Genomic DNA, 18,830 nt, shown 5'->3' with positions numbered 1-18,830 from the left:
AAAGTACCTTACCTTACAGTAAGGTACTACAGCTACATCTAAGCGTTTCATACTCCATACATATTTTCTAGCGTAGATATCAATAAACTGGAGTCAGTTTAAAAATTGAGTAGTTAATTTTCAAACAATTTGGGCAGGTTTACTTCCAGATAAGATGTGTAAAAAAATACTTTTAAAAAGTCATAGTTTTCACCAGAAGCTACCAATAATGTATATTATTTTGAAAAAGTTGGATACCCTGCAAACATCCTTCCTATATCCACCTTAACAGAAAGCTGTTGATCCAAACTTTAATTCACAATATCATTCCTTGGAGTTTTACTAAATGCAGTAATGTTCCTGTATGTTTCAGCATAGATCAGAACTTAGTTTCCTAGGTCACCTTAAAGATAAAATCCAAGCTGCTAGCTTTTCAAGCAGTATTTGTGTTTTAACAATGCGTTTCTGCACACCCATTTTACTTTGAAGGAATATTTCCATCTTACAAAAGAGTAGCATGTTTTATTCCTGGGCACATCTGTTTCCTACTCTTAAAGTACACACTTCATCTGCACTAAAAGTGTCATCAACTAAATTTATGAAACACTTAGGCACACTAAGTATCTATGTAAATCTCTACTCAGCCTTTAACAGGAAAGGGTAGGAGAAGAATGCATCGTGAGAAACAGTGAAGGGTCTGAGTGGCAAAGTAACTGATAATCTCAAATGTCATAGTCTTACATGAAATAAGAACTGACATTTTCTCGTTTGTAAGTGATTAAAAGAAGGCAAGATTAATTTAAAAAAAATTTTATTATACAAAAGATGATCCAAACCCAGAAGAACTCTTCTACAGTTCTACGAGTTTTGTTTTGTGACTTGTACTTCCACGTGCTTTTCCAAAAAGCCAAGATAAAAAGGCTCATTAGTCCCACTTTCTTCTTACCAAGAGCATTGGAAAAAAAACCCGTAGCTGAATCAAAATCTGTTATTTATTCTTTGTATTCCAAGAATTGCTGAAGTCTTTTCTTGTGTTCTGTAGACACTTGCACTGCACTAAAAACAACAAATGTAGAACGTAAGATTTTACATTAAATGTAATACACCACAAAAATAAAGCCTCATGCCAAAATTAAGTATACACTGAAATCAACAATTACACTGAAGCTAAATTTTAGAAAACCCAGCTGTATGGAAAAACCTACGTTCCAAGAAAAAGACAAAAAAGTATATTAACCCTTAAAACTGTCAACTCTTAACCTCAACAGCTTCCACTACTAAAAGACACTTGTCCCAAGAAACCTAGCCTATTTCCTTACCTTTAGACACACACAAGCAATTGTTTAACTCGCAAGAATGATTTAGGTAAGAAAGAATCTCTTAAAATGATCTCTCCTGTATATCTAGCACTTCCAAACTGAGTAACATTTCATCCCCACAGGGAGAGATGGGCAGATACTGCAGGAAGTTTCAGTCCCACATATTCAGAGGCCGAGTATGAAAGTCTGCCTGCTGCGACAGTAGCCAAGAGAGCACCATCAGACAACCAAGCAGAAAAGGAATTTGATTATCTGGACTCTTCATAGGATTCTCAGGATTCTCTCCCTACAGAACAGACAATTGTCTCTAGTTGATTTAATAAATCTTAGCTGTTGAAAAGAAAGTAAATGAGTGGTATTCCTGGACTGCTTCGAAAGAGTTCATGTAAAGTCACTAAGAAAAATTGCCCAGAAATCTAGGAATAATAAGTTTCTAAGGGGGACCATATATCTACACAAGAATTTTTTAAGCTTCCCCAAATCAAAAAATACTAAAATACCATGTCAGAATAATGACCTGAAGGGATTTTTGCCCAAACTTCCCTTTTCACAGGTCCTACAATAACATTAATTAAAACTAAATTTAGCAAGCAAGCAATCATGACAAAGTTCTTACTTTAAGTGTTCTCCAAAGACAGTAGTTATCCGGTATAGTGCTGTTTTCAGAGATGCTCTAAGTGCAAATCGTAGCGTTTTGTAGGATGTGTCCACCAGACTTCCTGAAATCCTGGCGGGCTTGCTAGAAACATGAGGCAGTTTGAAATGTCTGTCTACAACCTGATTGAAAAAAACATAAATGAACTTGTTTCATCTGTTCAATTATTTCATAATGTAACTAGCAACATGTTTATGTAAAATAAAGCAAAAAGAAAGTGCAAGTTCAGAAATTCCACCAAGACACACAAAAATGTATTGGAGACTGAGCCTGACCTTGCATTTCCTGGCCATCAACATGAACACAGAACCAAGTTCTGTGAAATAAGATTCTCTGTTAATAAGTCTTAAATGCTAAGCACAGCACACGCTGCAGTGGAAATACAATTCTGTCCTGTACTATGACTTGTTTCTTTCAGAAACAAGGGTATTAGCGGGTTTTTTTTTCCCCCTGGTGCCTGTTCTTGGAATAGATGACTTGCACTGAAGAACTTTAATAACCTCTAAATTCTTTCCAAGAATCTCCATTAAGGCAGTGTAAAATGATTACGTCAATAGGACACACATAGCCTTGGAAACAAATCTGGATTTTTTTAAAATACACATTACACAAACATCAGTAATTTGAGAGTAATGTCTTAGTATTAGTGGAGAAACACCACACAGATCTTATCTCCTGTGATTTGCAATGTCTCCAAGTGCTCCAGGTTGCACGAGGAATTGTGTACCGCCAAATAAAGATGAAGTCCTAACTATGCATAAAATATAGTATTATAATTGTTGCATCCCTGAAATAAGGTCTTTAACTGAGCACATAGTACCTTTTTTTTTAAATCAAAACATTCCATTAAAAACATGCTTTCTACTTCTACATTTTAAAAACCTCTAACAAGCTTTTTATTCAGCTGTTTCATAATGCACATAGTGGCAACTAGCTGTTTTGTTTAGATTAACTGCAGAAGAGAAGCCATTTACAGTAGTAACAACTTGAATGTTATGACTGGTCAGCAATGTCAAAATATAGAATTAACAAAACTCCTTCTCTTCTCCTAAACTCGTTCTGCAGTAAGGAAAAGTTAATGGTTTTTACCTCTTGAAGAGTCAGTAAAGTATTCAGAATAGCTGGCAGTGTAGTTTGGACAACTCCAAACTGGTCTTCAGTAAAGGAGGCTGCTACCAAATGAGACAGACCTTTAAGAAAAAAAGTTTGCTATAATTACTGAATTCTCAACTTCTGAAACATTAACAAAGAACGTGGTTTTGCCTGAAGATTCTACTAGTGTGGTGGAATTCTTCAGGGCTTACTGCAGCCAGATGACAGTTACCTCAGCTTTGGCTTGCTTCAGGACTAAACCAGTCACTGGTTTGACAGGTGTACAATAGTTTGAGGTTGATGATAATGCAAGAGAGATTATATATAAAATAAATTTTAAAAAAGCATTGGCTCCCTCTTTCCACTGCTCTGGAGCTGTACCCGACAACACCCAAGAGACAGGACCTATTTCACAATTCTTCCAGCCATACACAAACATTTCCAGATCACTTAACTTTCTTTGTTCAGCTTGTATGAGGAAGACTCTCTACTACTTTGAGGGAAACCTTGATTTAGCTTTAAACCCCTTCTCAGTTTACTTGTTTATCGTATTTTAAAAAATTACAGCCTAGCCCTCTGCCCTTAGTTAAAACACAAATGGTATCTTCTGCTTTTCTGCAAACTGTATATGTGATTCCCATCTCCTGACTCTATACATCCCAACTCATCACCTTCAATCTGACACTGCCTGGCATATTTGCCCATAAAACACATAATCTAGGAAAAAAGATCACCTTTTGCACAGACAAATCTAATAAAAGATTCTATCAATACCAGTATTTGCTCATGACTTTGAAACAAACAAGAAAATCCCGTAGTGCAACCACATACTGTCATTGTTCTTTTAATTCTCTGCAGACCATCTTTTTCCATTTATTTGTTGTTACTACCTCAGTGCCTCCCTCCCTCAACTCTCCATGATTAACAGAGAGACTCAGAGCCTTTAGTCAGAAAAGCTGTTGTAAAGAGACATCATAAATCTGTTACTGAAAAAAAAAAGTAAAAGTGATACATAGGTTCATGTGGGAGAGAAGCCACAGAATCAAGTTTAGGAATCTCTACCAAACATCTGCAGAACATAAACTAAGAGATCTCACATGGGATCTCAGAACTAACCAGTGAATTAGACCTTTATTCATGTTGGTATCTGAAATGCAGTTGTTTTTTTGTCAAAATAGATTCAAAGATTTTTCTTCCGTTACATTTATAAAGCACAGAGCCCCAGAAACCTGGAATCGGATCCTTTTAGTGGTAGTTTCATGAGCCAGAGTGGATCACCTGGGAATAGAAACTGCTTACCTTCCAAAGCCCAGATGTGCATTTGGGCATCAGAGAAGACAGCTTGGATGGAGGCTTCTGGGTGCTGAGAAGAAATCAAAGCATTCTGAGTGCACTTTATAAATATATCACCAAAATTGCAGGTTTCAATTAAGGTATTACACATTTGACACGGTCATGTCCCTCCCCTCAGAGAAGACCTGCAAGGCTGACAGATCTCAGGGAATAATCAGAAAAATCTGATCTTTAAGAAGCTAAAATTCTTTCTGTACAGGAGCTGCCCACAAAGCTATAGCTATGGTTGGGATTTCCAGAAAATAAAGTATATTAGCTAACTAGTTTTCAAGGGCTAGATGGGCAATACAATTCCCCCAGGCCTATTTCACGATCTTGCTTGCTCAGTCTCTGCTCCAGTCTATAACTGATCAGAAAACACTGCCGTACATGTAAGCATAAACCATTATCAGATACACAGAAAAGATCTGCATAAAAATATGATCTCTACTTGCGGGAAACATTTAAATCCCTGAAAAACAAAGACCTAAAGTAGGGGGGGGTGCTTCTGTAAAACTTAACTGAGTTGTTGTTCAATTACGTTAAGGGAAATACCCAATTGTTTTTCTGTGTAAATACTATGCAAATTTAGTTTAAGTGTTCAAGTTCACCTGAAAAGTAGTAGTAACATTAGCACCAATATTTCATAAGGAGAAATTCCCAACATTCTAGCTACCACCTCTCCCAAAAAGAAAACTGTAAAGAATTCATTTGGTACACTGACCTAACAAAAGGTAGCTAACTGAATTTTAACATCAACTAGAAGCCGTGTCATCTTACAATTAGTATACAGAGACAGTTGCATTTAAGTTCTTAGTTGTGTTTTACTAGTACGTGATGCTTTAAGCAAAATGCAGTTTATAATCAGACGAGTTTAAACAAGTATTATTATTCTTTTTTATGCAGGTATGGGATACTCCTGCTATGAAAGTCACGGTAAATACGAAGTTGTACTTACAGAAACCCTTAGATTAAAAGAAAGGTTTTAGAACCATTACTGAATGCAAAAGGTACACAGTGCCACAGCAGAACCCATACGCTCATGCATTTCTAGTCCATGCTGCTCAGTCACAAAACAGAAGATCATGATTACCTTGCTGAAGAAATACATTATCAGCACGCGTTTTGACAAAAAGTTTTTTATCTGGAAAGAAGCAAAAGATTAAATACAATCTGTATTTATCTGAAGGTATGCACAGTTGGCCCTCTTCAACCCTTCTCACAGTATAAAGGGAATAGGGGGTGGGGGGGAAGGATTTTTGTTATGTAAGCTAATTGGAGAAGGAAGTATTCATTAACAGAAAAGGAAAGTTCTTTCAGAAGAGAGAACACCTAAGCTGCACTGGCTGTAACCTATCTGTACTGCAACTTTTACTCTACCTGTTCTTGCTTGTTCTGAAGCCATGTGTAAATAAAGCTTGGTTGTACCGCCTCACTGCCAACTCTTGCAGCAGAGAGCACTGGGAAGGATTCGTGGTGGGAACCATTCATTTGCAGATCTATAAGAGAATACAGTATCTTCAGAAAAACTGGTTGCTGTCACTTTAATCCTCAAGATACAGATCTCTATCAACATGCCTACTACACTTATGACTACAAGGCTAAAAACAGTGCTGTGGAAAAATCTCTACCTGAACCCGACGTCCACAGCTTTGGTCCCCTTCTCATAACATGACGACTTTGGACTGATCCATGCCAAGGAGAGTTTACATCCAGAATTCCCATCTTGCAGTTTAAAGCAGGTGAGCTGAAAGGCGAACCAACATCAGACCCAGGCGATGTCTTTAAAGGCATTAGGGATGATTTAACCAGTGAAGACATGGAGGCTCTGGGAACGATATTAGACCTCTGTGACTGGAAAGACATGTCTTCTGTCACAACAGCTCCTAATGACAAAGAACATGCTGCATGAAGAAAAACAGACTGGCACATATGAAATATATATATGAAATAACTGGCACATTTGTTATTTGATTGCTATTTCAACAACCTCTCTATCATTAGAGCTTTTATTAAAGGACATTGTTTCCACTGTAGTTTTGTGAAGAAGTACACGTCCACATGAGCATGAAGTGTTTTAAAAGTTCATCAGTTTAAGAACAGCAAATGATGAGAACGATCCTTGTGGATTTATTTATTTTTCTCCATTTGCTAGCTAGCATTACTATGCCCTGGTATATATCTACATAAAGTGTGCTTTTAGGATTAAGTACTAGAAAAAAGGCTACCTATAGAAGAATGGCAATTCTTTCTGATTCTGCTTGGTATGTAAGAAAAGACATGTCAGTCACAAAATCCAAGGAACAGCAGTACTAGAAGAAATTCGCCTCTGACATACCAACAGTCCCCTGCTGTTCCCAGGGCACTTGTAGCCTAGGCACTGACTGCTAAGGGATTCAATTACCTGGCACCCCTCGTGCTAACACAGCTCTGCTGCCAGGAATGATGTCTGGCATGTAAAACACCCGAAATGCTTGCAGGCTGCGCACAGCTCAAGAGTCAGACTGGCTTTTCTTATTCTACAGTGATATTAGTGAATCACACAAACATATTCCAAGTCCTCACAACAACAAAACAAAAACTAATTTTACCATCTTAAACTAATCATAAGAGCAGCTATGCAAATTACAAACCATCTCTTGGCAAGACTTAAGCTCTCCCTGTAGTAGGTTCAACCACTTACTAAAACTGTAATAATTCGACTTTCTTAATTCACGCAAGTGTGGAAAAAATACTGCATTGAACATAACATCATGCAAAGTAAGCAAACACTAAACATGATCTTTCCAAGTTTTCTAGTTATTTTGGGATTATTTCAACAAGAATACCTAAAGTGAAACCGGGGGAGAGACTTTTTTTGTTTGCATTTGTTTGCAGAAAACCCTGTGACTCATTTTCCTCATACAACTTAATTGAGACTAATGTACCTATGTAATCTATTGGTACTTTCATGCGTTACAAACTATTATGAGTGTTTCCTCACGTACCTGGAGTCTGTGGAGATACTTTCAGCTCTCCTGCTGGCTGCTTTGCTCTCCCATTTGCTGCTGCAGCTTCCTGCTGTGTGATCAGCCTCTGGGTCAGATCACTCAGAAGACTCAAACACTCCCTTGATATTGCAGTCCAGTTGTGCGGGTGCCCACCTAGCAGTACACACACAAAAAGGAAATGCAGTAGGTATGTTTAACCCAGATGCTCATCCTTGTATCTATTCTGACAGTGCCCATGTGCTCTCAGCATAAGCTTCAAAGATTATAGTACCACTCCATTTCTAGAAAGACACAGTGCGCTTTTCCTGTGACAGTTTATGTGTACGAGGAGGAAGATGAAAACACAGACAGACTCTATCCTCCTGTCAATGGATAACTCTAAAAAGCCTTTAGTGAAACCCGCTAAGCAAGCAGGAAAAACAGGCAGTTCGGCCCATCAGATCTGAAATCACTAAACAACTAAAATGAACAAAGTAATATCAATGGTGACGGTAAACAGTTTTGAAGTAGTACAAACACTAGAATTCCTGATGAGGCGTAACAAAAAGTTCCTGAAGGCTTTTAAGCAGTTTTAATTGACCTTCTCCTGCTGTATCTTTGTATATAGCAAGAGGCTTCAATACTAATTGAAATTGTAGCCATTGTTTGCTTTCACAACTCTAGTGGTGACTCACTATTTATGCTTGATTTCACCTCACTCACATCGCAACATTAGGCTTTCATACCCGTCTGTTAGATTATTCAGTTTGGACTATTTGACTGGTGGTGTCAAGAGGACCCTGCTTTCAATACCCTAAGACCTGTGTTTCCTCATGGTTGTCATTCAAATCAAACAACAGGCACCAGAATGTGTTAAGTTTAGTAGATGAAACAATATGAATACAGATAATTAAGCATCCTGTTGGAAAAGGCATCATAGGGATACTTTTACTTATGAGGCCTTCTGGCTTACATAGCATGCGTCACAGCATTAAACAACTTCTAAAGGCATTTGACTAACGCTTTGAAAAGAAAAAGAATCAATATGAAATAGTTTTTATAATTACCTGGCTGACTAAGGCTAAAGACTTCCTGTCGTCGAACAGGAGAATATTGGGAAAGTAACATCAAGTCTTGTAAGGCTAAAAACTACAAAGAAAGGAAAATGTTTTAGTGCATGCAAAGTCCAATGTATTTCCTTAAAAAATGTAGTTATCCATACAAAAGCAATCCCTAACAAAGAATGAGTTCACACAGACCAAAACCAGCCATGTAACAGAAAAAAAGAAGGCAAAGGACTGCACAAATCCCTAGAACCATTCTGGATAGGGCTGCTGAGTTAGTAAGAGCTTCAGAGAACTTTACTGGTAAGTCATTTCTTTGGAGTTAAAGAAGATCTAACACCATTTTTTTTATCTTAACAGCTAACAGCTCAGACAGAAAGAACCTAAGATGCAAAAAAAGTTTAAGGAAAGAACTGTTTTTGCAAGCCAGAGCTTAACTACACAGTATGCCATACAGTACTGGACCTAACACTGCTTTTTCATGTGATTAAGTAGTTAATGTGGCAAACCAAGAATAACCAGTTTTTTCCCACTATGCAAGACACAATTATAAATTACACACTTTAGTAACAGCCAAGATTATAAATTAGACTTCCTCTACCTTTAACTGTGCTGTGCTCGACTCTTCCCCACCCATCCTTTGATAGTGCAACGAAGCTTAAAAAAGGATTAAAATGTTTGCAGCCTATTATATTTCCAGTCTTATCAGAGATCTGCGTAATCAGTAAATGTGGATTTTGCACATGCAGGAGAATATTCTTATCTTCATTTACATAATACTTCTTACATGAGGTCTCCAATTTTTAAGTATTATCACCAGTAAATCCCATTAATGATTACCATACTCAGACCAAAATTACTCTCCTTTACTCACAGATTTTAAGTAGCTTTTTAGTATTGACTTTTTTTAAAAAGAAACCCAACTTCCAACATAAATATGGAAATAATTTTTTAATTTCAAGAGAGAACACACACATAAGAACTCAAATATAAGCAGCAGGGGTAAAGAATTAAGAGCGTACAAAGAGATAAAACACCTGTTTCTGTGACAAAGACTCAAAGTTGAAAGAGTTAAAAAACCTGACTGTCGCTAACCTTCTGTTTTAACATCAGTACGCACTAACATACTTATGCTGCAGACAAATAGACCTTACCTCTAACTGAGTCTGTCTTCAGCTCTAAGTAACACAGTGTGGGGAGCACCAGCAGATGTCACTACTAAACAAATTTTCACCATTAGGTGTAACTGCCTTCTTGAGTGTTCTGAGGCAGCTTTTTAAAGAGCTAGCACCTCTCTTAAATAACTGTGACCTAGAAGGTCCGATTGCATGCTTTGAGAAACACCTCCTCAGCACACACCTAGCTGGGAAGATGGTGGGAATTCAATTACCTTTATAATGAGGGGAGGGTTGCTGTTTAAGATTTTAGGCAGGCACTGGTCTGTCTCCTCAGCAAAAGTTGGCTGGACAGGAAAATGATGTGTCTAAATATAAACATCAGAAGTTGTGTTACACCACTTGCTTCAACTTACTGTAAACTAGCCTGAAATTTCCAACATAGGAACAAGAAGACTTTACTCTTTACGTTTAAAATTGAGAAATCTTAGAAAATCCAGATATCTTTATCTTCAAATACCTTCCATGTACCCATATAATTCGTAGCTGGGGGCATCATATCATTATGAAAAGAAATTCCTCTAACCCCATACCCGGGAAAAACTAGTCACACCATATTCAGAAACAAGACTGAAATCTGAACTGTAATGCCCATCTTTAACAGTGTAACCACTCCAGTGAAGAACTCAGGGTTCTTTTACCAAATAACAAAAGATTTTTTTAATTCTTCTCTTGCACTGTTTCACTGGTAAACTAATGAATTCTTATTTTTATCATCATGATATTCATATTCTGTGTTTTAACAGAATTTCTGTTCTTGTGGCTGCAAAATTTAAAACGTAAATAGCAGTGCTAAAATTGTATCAAACATTGCATCTTTTTAACACTACTTAACATGGACCAGTTTGGGCACAAATTACCTGTCAGTTTTGTGTTACTGCACTCATTTTACATTTCATAGCTTTATTCTCCGTTTCCAACTGCAAAATTGAAATTTGAGGTAGCAATTGCTTTCAAAGTGTTAAAAAGGTGACTTCATGTGGATTAAGTTTACAATTTCTTTCCTGACTTTTCAGTTAACAGTATGCAAATATTTACAAACAGCTCTGGAAGTTTTTTAGCTCATTTAAAAAAAAAGCCATGTGGATAAACAAATCTTTTGTTCAACAGTCAAAAGGGCAAGGTCCATTTTATACCTTCACAGCTGGATGTTTTTTTTGTTTTCCACCATTTTATAAGCAATAGAATAATTAGACATTGACACATAGTGTTCACTGGTGTTTCAACTACTGTCTTTTGAAATAGGTTGTTCACACCTCAGAGCTGTTGTTGGAGCCATCTACAGATTCTGACACATCATTACATCAGTCATGCCTGACTCATTGTTAATCTTTTCTCCATGCAGACACAACTAGACCTTTTTAATTAAAGCTAACACTCCAACAAGCACTGTATGCCATTTCATCCCATAAGAGTGTTTTGCCAGGATTTAAACCTCGCTTTTTTTTTTCCTACTAATCTGCAGTCTAGTAATGTTTTCAAAAAACAAACAAAAAAATCAAGTTAGATGAACAATTTTTTTCCTCTGTATTTTTACAAGGAAAAATCTGGATTTGTCAACAAAGACCAAGTCTTCTCCAATTCTCTGTTGGCAAGACTTTTTTTCCTCTCATGGTCTCACATTTATTCTACTATGATTAATTACATATTAAACGGTCTTTTTTTAGCCATATTAAATTGCAACTTTATGATTGAATGAAAAAGCACACGTGTCTTAATTCCCAAGATTGCTTGAAGTCTATTTTAATACTGCAGCCTGAATTAGATTAACATGTCTCCGCTTTGGAGAACTGTGTACTTTGATAGTTCGCTTAAATTTGAGATTTCTAGAGCTTAGCTCACAGAAAAATTGACAGCATTTTGCTCTCTTTCCTATTGTAAAATTGGATTGAGTGCTATGCAGTTTCTGGATATTATCTTCCCACATAACCTGTAGCTGTTTGTCACAAGTCTTCAGCTAGTCTCACACTCAGATACAAAATCATTGCATGGAAAGACAGGCAGAGACCAAGCTAGTAAGCTCTGCCAGACACATATGGGCCCTATGCTGGCTCATCTGTCTTTACACCTGAAGAGGACAAAGAACACGGTGTAGTCTCCATGAGGCACAAAGTGGTTCTTTGATAGGGTGGCCCCAACAGCATCTGCACGGATTTAGCATCAAATAGGAACAGGAGAAGGGGGACACGAAAACAGAAGTAGAGGAGTAAGAAAAGGAGGTGGAAACAACAAAGCATTAATTTTGTAAGCAGCACAGGCTTGTCTTGCTATAAGGAGAGAAAGGGAAGGTCAGTTAACACCCAGGCCTCTCTTCGCTGTTCAGTTATCAAATATTATCTATAGTGCATGCTTTGGAAATTCAAAAATTCATAATAAGTTATTTCCTAGTAAAACTGCTTTTGAAAAGAAAGTATTATCTGTGAAACACTGATGCACAAAAAAACCTTTAGCACTGTCACTAAGTACTAACCTCAGTAGCATAAATTTTGAAGAGTAACCATGCAATGTACCAGGTAATCAGAAGAAATACGCCACATAACCAGGCATGGTAAAACAAGGAGAGATCCAATAAGCCAGTCAGAGTGTCAAGAGGATGCAATTTACTGCAGGTAAAACAACCAAGACGATATAAGTATTTTTATTATGGAAGATGTCTATAGTAAGCTGTTACAGTAGCAATAATTGCAAGAATAAAGTTGCATTTTTTTGCAAAAACAGTTTCTTAAAGATGTTTGAGATACCATTTCTTTAATTTTTCAGTAATGTGATGAAATGAAGTTAAGAAAAATTAATGAAATCAAGGAAAAAAGAAATATTTACAAAATATTATACAAAAATATATACATATTATACAATATATATACCTATATATACAATATATATACAAAAAAGAAATTATTACAGTTTTAGTCAATTAAGGTATTAAGACTTCAGCTTCCCTATTTTAAAACAAATGGTAGCCATGTAAAAATGAAGATGAGCCCCCCCAAAACACAAAAAAGCAGATAAAACACATTTATGAGATTTGGAGAGGTTTGCCTTTCTAATATTTTAGAGACTTACAGAGATGAAGGAAACTAAAGAGGATTTCTTAATGACTATCGACAAGATGGTTCCCACAAGGGGATGTTGGCTCCTTTTGGATCCATTTCAGAAGTACCTAATGCTCCCCATGTTCTGTGTGGGGAAGCAAGGAACTCAGTCCTGCTACACACAAAGAACCAGTTGCTAAGCGGGACTTCTTCAGCAAAGGGAGCTGTCAGCAATATTCTCCTGCATGTTTTCAGCCCCTGCATGTTTTCAGCCCCATGTACTACCTACCTGTCTATATGAAGATCCATCGTGGTACTTATCCATGCCTTTGGGATATAACCTAGGGGATCAAAAAGAAACACTGAAACAAATATGACACTGCAACACGCATACACAATAGGCCAAAAAGAAGACAAAAGTAGAATGCGTGTATAGGCAAGAGAATGGTCTTGTAACATGTGTGCACCAGGAAACAATCTGCCTTTGGGGTTTTTTTGGTTTGTTTTTTTTTTTTTTTAAGAAATAGAAAAAAGAGAATGAAAAAAGGCTTCAGGCCAGCAACTATACATTGAGAGATGTAGACCTTATCTCTTATTGCTAGCTTCTCAGCACTGAGTTATTTGTGTTTCTTCACTAACAAGAGGGTTAATAGTAATTTAATATTAATTTTCACTACAGCTCAGGCAGCAAAGTGCTTTTAGAGACTTAATGGAAACTGATATAGAACCATCATACTTCTAATTTATCCCCTAATGTAAATAAAGTGGAAATAATTCTAGCATATTTTGACATCATTTATGAGGACAATTACAACCATAACAAAAAAAATCCTGATTTTTAGAAAGTCCAGTGCAATCATCTTCATCAGCACCGATTTTTTTACCATAGTTTTAAAGACCAAACTTCATTTTCATATGGGAGGGAGCAATACTGCCTTTGTCTCCTCAGCTTCCTCCAAATAACATAGAGGGCACCTGAGAATAAAGCCAAAGTGCTAATTTTTATTTAAAAAATAGTGAAAATATAGCAATATTACATATAGTGAAGTCATGCCCACTGCTGGTATGTCAGGTTCAGTTCTGTGACGCTACATTTCCAATACCAGGCAATGGAAGGAACAGTCCAAGGCATGGAGATTTATCCATGTTAAAAAAATATTTGGGAATATTTAAAGAAAAAAGGGAATATAAACTACAGACTAAACCAATTTTTTTTTAATTGCATTGTGTTTTCAGATTTATAAGCTTTTTTGCCACAAATTAGAATGGGTATGTGAACAGTGGCACAGAGCATCAGGTTCTAAAATGTACACTTGTTTTGGTACAGTGACCAAACACAGACTTCAGGTTAGAAAACTATTGTTCCCCACTCCCTTCTCCTTAGAATAACTGTCATCATCTTATAATGTTATCAGCTAGACAATAAATTCTTATAGAAGTTGTTAATCTCTTTGGAGAAGAGACATTTCTCATATGCTAAACAAGCTACTGTGAGGCTGTAGGAATTGCCATCATATGAATATTGGCGTACAAACCCTGTGCCTTTTCTTACTGTTTTAGAGAGGTGTTAGATCTCTTTAAACGAGTCTATGTGCCTTCAGCAAGTTACCTGGAAGGCTGAAAAATAGTGTAACAGGCCTGACTGATTAAAGACAAAGTTTTCAAAATACAGGAATAAAAAAAAAAAAAAAAGAAAGAAAATTTCAAGAACTCTTACCAAAAAAGTAATATGCAACACAGAAGTTTCTAACAAAATACAGTGATTCCACACAACCGTGTTTAACAAGGAGAGGCAGAGATCTTCTGAAACGTAAGTATTTGTATTGCTAAAAACAAACAAAAAAAATAGTTTAGTATTTCGCATTCAGAACAAATCAATGAAATGGTAAAAAAATTAAAAAAAGGACAAGGTACTTGAAAACCTGAAGTCTAGATGAATTAAATTAGTTTAAGGCAATTCCAGGTGTTACAACTACTATTTATTGTCCCGATCTCTTTCTGCCATTTTATAATCATCTCTAGTTCTCGTCCCTTTTCCTACTCGTAGCAGTATGAAAATGGAGGATGGGGTAAATTGACTCTATAAACAGGGGAACAAACTAGAAGAACACTGTCTAATGCAAAATAAACAAAAAACCCAAAGAAGGCATATTTAATCTACTAGATTTCATTTAGATTAGAAGTGTTCCATTAAAATATAGGGAAAATTCAGACAAGCATGAGTTGCAGAGTCAGTAATCCTCCAAGCAGCAAAACCAGTTTAACACTGACACCCTTCTCCATACAAAGAAATTATGTGTCTTTCCAAACAACTAAAGCAACCCGTCTGACACTATATGCAAATGAAACCAAAGTGATTTAATATTTTACTTGCCTAAGTTGCATTAAAAAAAAAGACAATTAACAATATTCAAATAATAGAATTTTAAAAAATACTACAACTATAGCATTGCCAAAATGATGCTTGGTTTGCTGATAAACTGAATGGTCATGACTTAAATGTTTTCTACTAATACAAACAACTTTGTTTAAAGATACCTTTTGCCAAATTGGTTGGACTTTGTAAATCTGGGATTCATGCAAAGTCAATAGCTGCTATGAGGCTACAGCAACAGAAGAAATATTTTTAAGATGATGTTTCACAAGCCACTCCTCACCATTTTGCACTGGTACAGATTTCTGTAGAACTGCTAGAGCCCCCTCCAAAGGAATTAATGAAATTTCAGTTTCCATAGCACTACACACATGAACAAGCTTTGGATGTTGAGCTTTAAGCAAGATTTAATGTGCTATTGAGACTTTAAGTGAGCTGGAACCCAGTTACAACTGATAATATGCTGCTTTTTTTTTTTTTTACTCTCAAGATTTTCAGCTTTCCCTTGTTGTCAGTTCCAGAAGTTAATATTCAGTTTGTGTATATTGTCTCTTTCCTGTAGTTCACCTTCTGCAATGGTCCACCTCAGACAGCTTTTAACAGGCATCAGAGGGGTGTAAATTTTATAGTCACAGTATCCCAGATTTCTGTGTTCATTTGAAAGGAGTTGAGCAGGAAGGAGGAAGATGAACACTACCAGCATTTAAAGCTAACTGAGTGTATGCTTTATTAGTAAAAGCATGCCAACAGACAGCTGCTACTGCCATATTAAAAAATATAAATGAACAAGGCTTGTTTGATGACTGTTTTACTTAGACGTGTCTTCTGCAAAGGTATTTAAACCTCTTACCTGTATGATTGGAAATGGCAAATAATTCATATTGTTAATAAGATACAAAAGACTATAACTGTATCCCATGAAAGCTCCAGAAAGTAGAAAAAAGAGGTGATACTCATTTAGGCACATCTGAGGAACAGCATCATCTAGGCTAAAACAGAAAACTTAGAATAAATTCTGAGTTAAAAAAAAAAAGTCATTCTAGCCTTAGGAAGTTCAAATCAGAAGTTTGATTTTACTTTCCTGATCGGTACATATGATGATATCTCAGTAATTTTTTTCTAAAGTAGGAATCCCACCACCTGTTTTTGTAATTTATGCATGAGGATGCTTCCAGTATTTATGAAGTATGTCACATTAACCAGAAGACCAAGACTTAGCTCAAGTGACAACCAATTTGTCATCATTCAACTTTCCATTAAGAATCCTGGCAATTTAGTTTTTCTGGCCCAGTTATTTCTCTGTGCATTTTAACATTTACAAAGGAGGGTATTTCCTATCCTTTATTAAAGGATATCAACGTATAATTGCTTATTTTTGATAGTACTCGAATTTTAGTTTTTCGTTTGAAAGAAGCCATCAGTAAATACATTCTACAATGAAGTTCTTTGCATAATTTATCTTTAAGACACACAAATAATTACCTTTCCGAAGGCGTGCAGGGCACAGCAAGAAACTGGAACTTCCCTTTTGTCATAACTGCAGCGCACCAGGCAACCAACATTCCCATTATGGCATGAACAACCGAATGGATAACTTGCTGAGGGTGAATAATTTTTCCGATCAGTGCTATTCGAGAGCACGGTATGGATGGCACAACTGTAAATAAAAGCCAAAAGTGAATTTTCATTTCTTACTAATAAAACCCTTCATTAAAAAAAAAAAAAAGAAAAAAAACATTGTCATCAAAGAACTTTTCACAGTTGGAATCAGTCACTAAATGATAAAGAAATCAATGAAGCGGCTTAGCTAAGAGGGTCTCAGCCATGAGGTAAGCAGGAATCTGGGATGATTTACTTAAAAATAAGTAAACTTTGCATATTGTCTATATTAACATAAAAGGAAATCTACCAACATTAAGTACATCAAATGTAAATACAAATCTCTTTAAATGGTCATCCTATTTAGTTGGGGTATCACAGACAGTTCAGCAATTTACATAACCCACCTGCATAAAATTCAGCGTTGAAGATGCTTATGACTAGTATCACCACAGACATAAGGAGGATACAAAAGATGACGTAGGAAGTATATAAATCATTGAAAGAATCTAAAGTAAAAAAAAAATATATATAATCGCTCAGAAGATTGCAGTAACACAACAGTGACACATTAAGTAACAGAAGAGAACACTTAAGCAGTTAGCAATAATCCACTAAGTGCATAAAGGGGAGTAATATTCAATGGACTCTATAATCTCGTACCAGATCTGCCCACCAGCTGCACGACACTTCTGCATAAAAGCATATTTACATTTCACAGAAACTATTTTACACCCTTATAACTGGTTTCTCACAAGTGAGCACTTGGAAAACAACTCAGAAAAAAAAAAAATCTTTCAAGGTGAATTAAGCTCAAGTAACACAGCTTCCCTTCACTTAATAAAAGCCGCAATCATACAGACACGCTTAAAAGGTAAGAAATTTCTTACGGAGTAAATTGCTTTTGATTCGTTCTTTTGGGCTTTTGTATTTTCAAAGGGGGAAAGAAATCAAGTCTCTCTGCCTGGAGCAGCTAAGCGATCACAGGTATCAAGCTTCCATCTAAACATCTCTCAATATTCTGTGTGTGCACCCGAGGGAAAGTTTTCTCGCCATGCAGAGCGGCTATTTCAGGAATTTCGCTTGTGATTCAATGCACCAAAGTTAGAGGAAACTTAAGCTCTTTATGCAAACAGCAGCTGCACAGGGCGGAAAGGGGAAGTGTGTCTGAGTACTTAGAACAGACAACTAAGTCGCTTAAACTAACTTTTTCTCTGACCTTGCAACAGTTATTTCTGCCTAGGGAGGATTATGGCTATTATGGTTATAAGTAACACAGAAACTTACATTTCAAAGCCTAAAGACCATTCAGAAACACACAAAGTAGAAACGTAACACAATGCCACAGTCAGTTCCCGTTATCTGAGACTGAGCCCAAAACAACAGATAGGGGGAAAAAAACCGCAAATACAAACATGTGACTGAAAATACAAAAACATCAAAGGGCACCTTGTCAAGTATTGCAGCAGAAACGGTTTTATTTTACAAACGGATTTAAAATACTAGTATCGGGTCGCTTCACGTAACAAAGCGCTCAAACAACCCCCGCTACGAGCACAAGCGGCTCCGAACGGCAAACGAAAGCACGCATCGACGCACTCTGTGCTCTGACACAGGCACGCGTTTTCTTCTCTTCCAAGAGCCCCTCAGCAGGCGGTTCCCGGGCTGCTTCCCCCCCCCCACCGCCGCCACGGCTGCAGCTCACAGCACGGCGCGCGCCGCATTTCACGGTTCCCGCGCCTGCCCCAGCCCCGACCGCCCACGGCCGACCGCCGCCCCAGAGGGGGAGGCCGGAGCACCTACTCGAGATCCAGCGCACCGGGTGGAAGGGGTCGAGGCCGCTGAGGACGACGAAGGCCGCGGTGCAGACGGGCAGCAGCAGCACGGACCAGGCGACGGCGGCCGCCACCCTCCAGCCCAGCACCTGAGGGAAGCACAGCGTGAGAGGCCGCGGGGGACGGGGACCGGGGGCCGCCGCCCCCACCCGGGCCCCGCACTCACCTGTCGGAGCAGCGCCCGCTGCCGGCCCGCCCCCGCCTCCATGGCTGCGGCCCGGCCGCCCGCACCGCCGTTCAAAGTCTCCGCCGTTCAACGGCCACCCCCGCCGGCCGCACGCCACTTCCGCCGCACGCCGGGAGGCCGGGCGGCCAGCAGCCAATGGGAGGCGCGGAGGCCCGCTTTCCCCGCCCCCGAGTGGAAGTGACGAGCCGGCTACCGTAGGACTACAAGTCCCGGCGTGC

The 18,830-nt window shown here is 37.8% G+C and overlaps 1 protein-coding gene across 1 annotated transcript; it reads right to left on the bottom strand.

Annotated features, from left to right (window-relative positions):
- Positions 1-773: 773 nt before the first annotated feature.
- On the bottom strand, positions 774-18,643 carry NDC1 (NDC1 transmembrane nucleoporin). The gene is made up of 18 exons (XM_076338221.1): positions 18,592-18,643; positions 18,394-18,514; positions 16,998-17,099; positions 16,474-16,648; positions 15,842-15,980; positions 14,335-14,443; positions 12,907-12,958; positions 12,056-12,188; positions 9,801-9,893; positions 8,414-8,495; positions 7,365-7,520; positions 6,009-6,263; positions 5,758-5,876; positions 5,471-5,521; positions 4,345-4,408; positions 3,043-3,143; positions 1,915-2,075; positions 774-1,035 (listed from the first exon to the last, which is right to left on the bottom strand). Exons 1-18 carry the CDS (start codon positions 18,631-18,633, stop codon positions 972-974), a joined length of 2,019 nt encoding a protein of 672 aa, XP_076194336.1. The 5' UTR covers positions 18,634-18,643; the 3' UTR covers positions 774-971.
- Positions 18,644-18,830: the final 187 nt, after the last annotated feature.

The sequence above is a fragment of the Aptenodytes patagonicus genome, chromosome 5 (assembly GCF_965638725.1).
Source record: "Aptenodytes patagonicus chromosome 5, bAptPat1.pri.cur, whole genome shotgun sequence".
In the NCBI taxonomy this organism is placed as follows: Eukaryota; Metazoa; Chordata; class Aves; order Sphenisciformes; family Spheniscidae; genus Aptenodytes; species Aptenodytes patagonicus.
The sequence above is the reverse complement of the archived record's forward strand: the minus strand, read 5'-3'. Positions and strand labels throughout refer to the sequence as shown.

What these genes read in the sequence shown, in the direction of transcription:
- NDC1 (XM_076338221.1), bottom strand. Translation starts at nt 18,633, where the DNA reads ATGGAGGCGGGGGCGGGCCGGCAGCGGGCGCTGCTCCGACAG. An exon ending in TGCCATTTCCAATCATACAG is followed by an intron (nt 14,444 to 15,841) that starts GTAAGAGGTTTA and finishes GTTTGTTTTTAG; the next exon opens with CAATACAAATACTTACGTTT. An exon ending in TTCAGAACAAGCAAGAACAG is followed by an intron (nt 5,522 to 5,757) that starts GTAGAGTAAAAG and finishes GCTTCTTTCCAG; the next exon opens with ATAAAAAACTTTTTGTCAAA.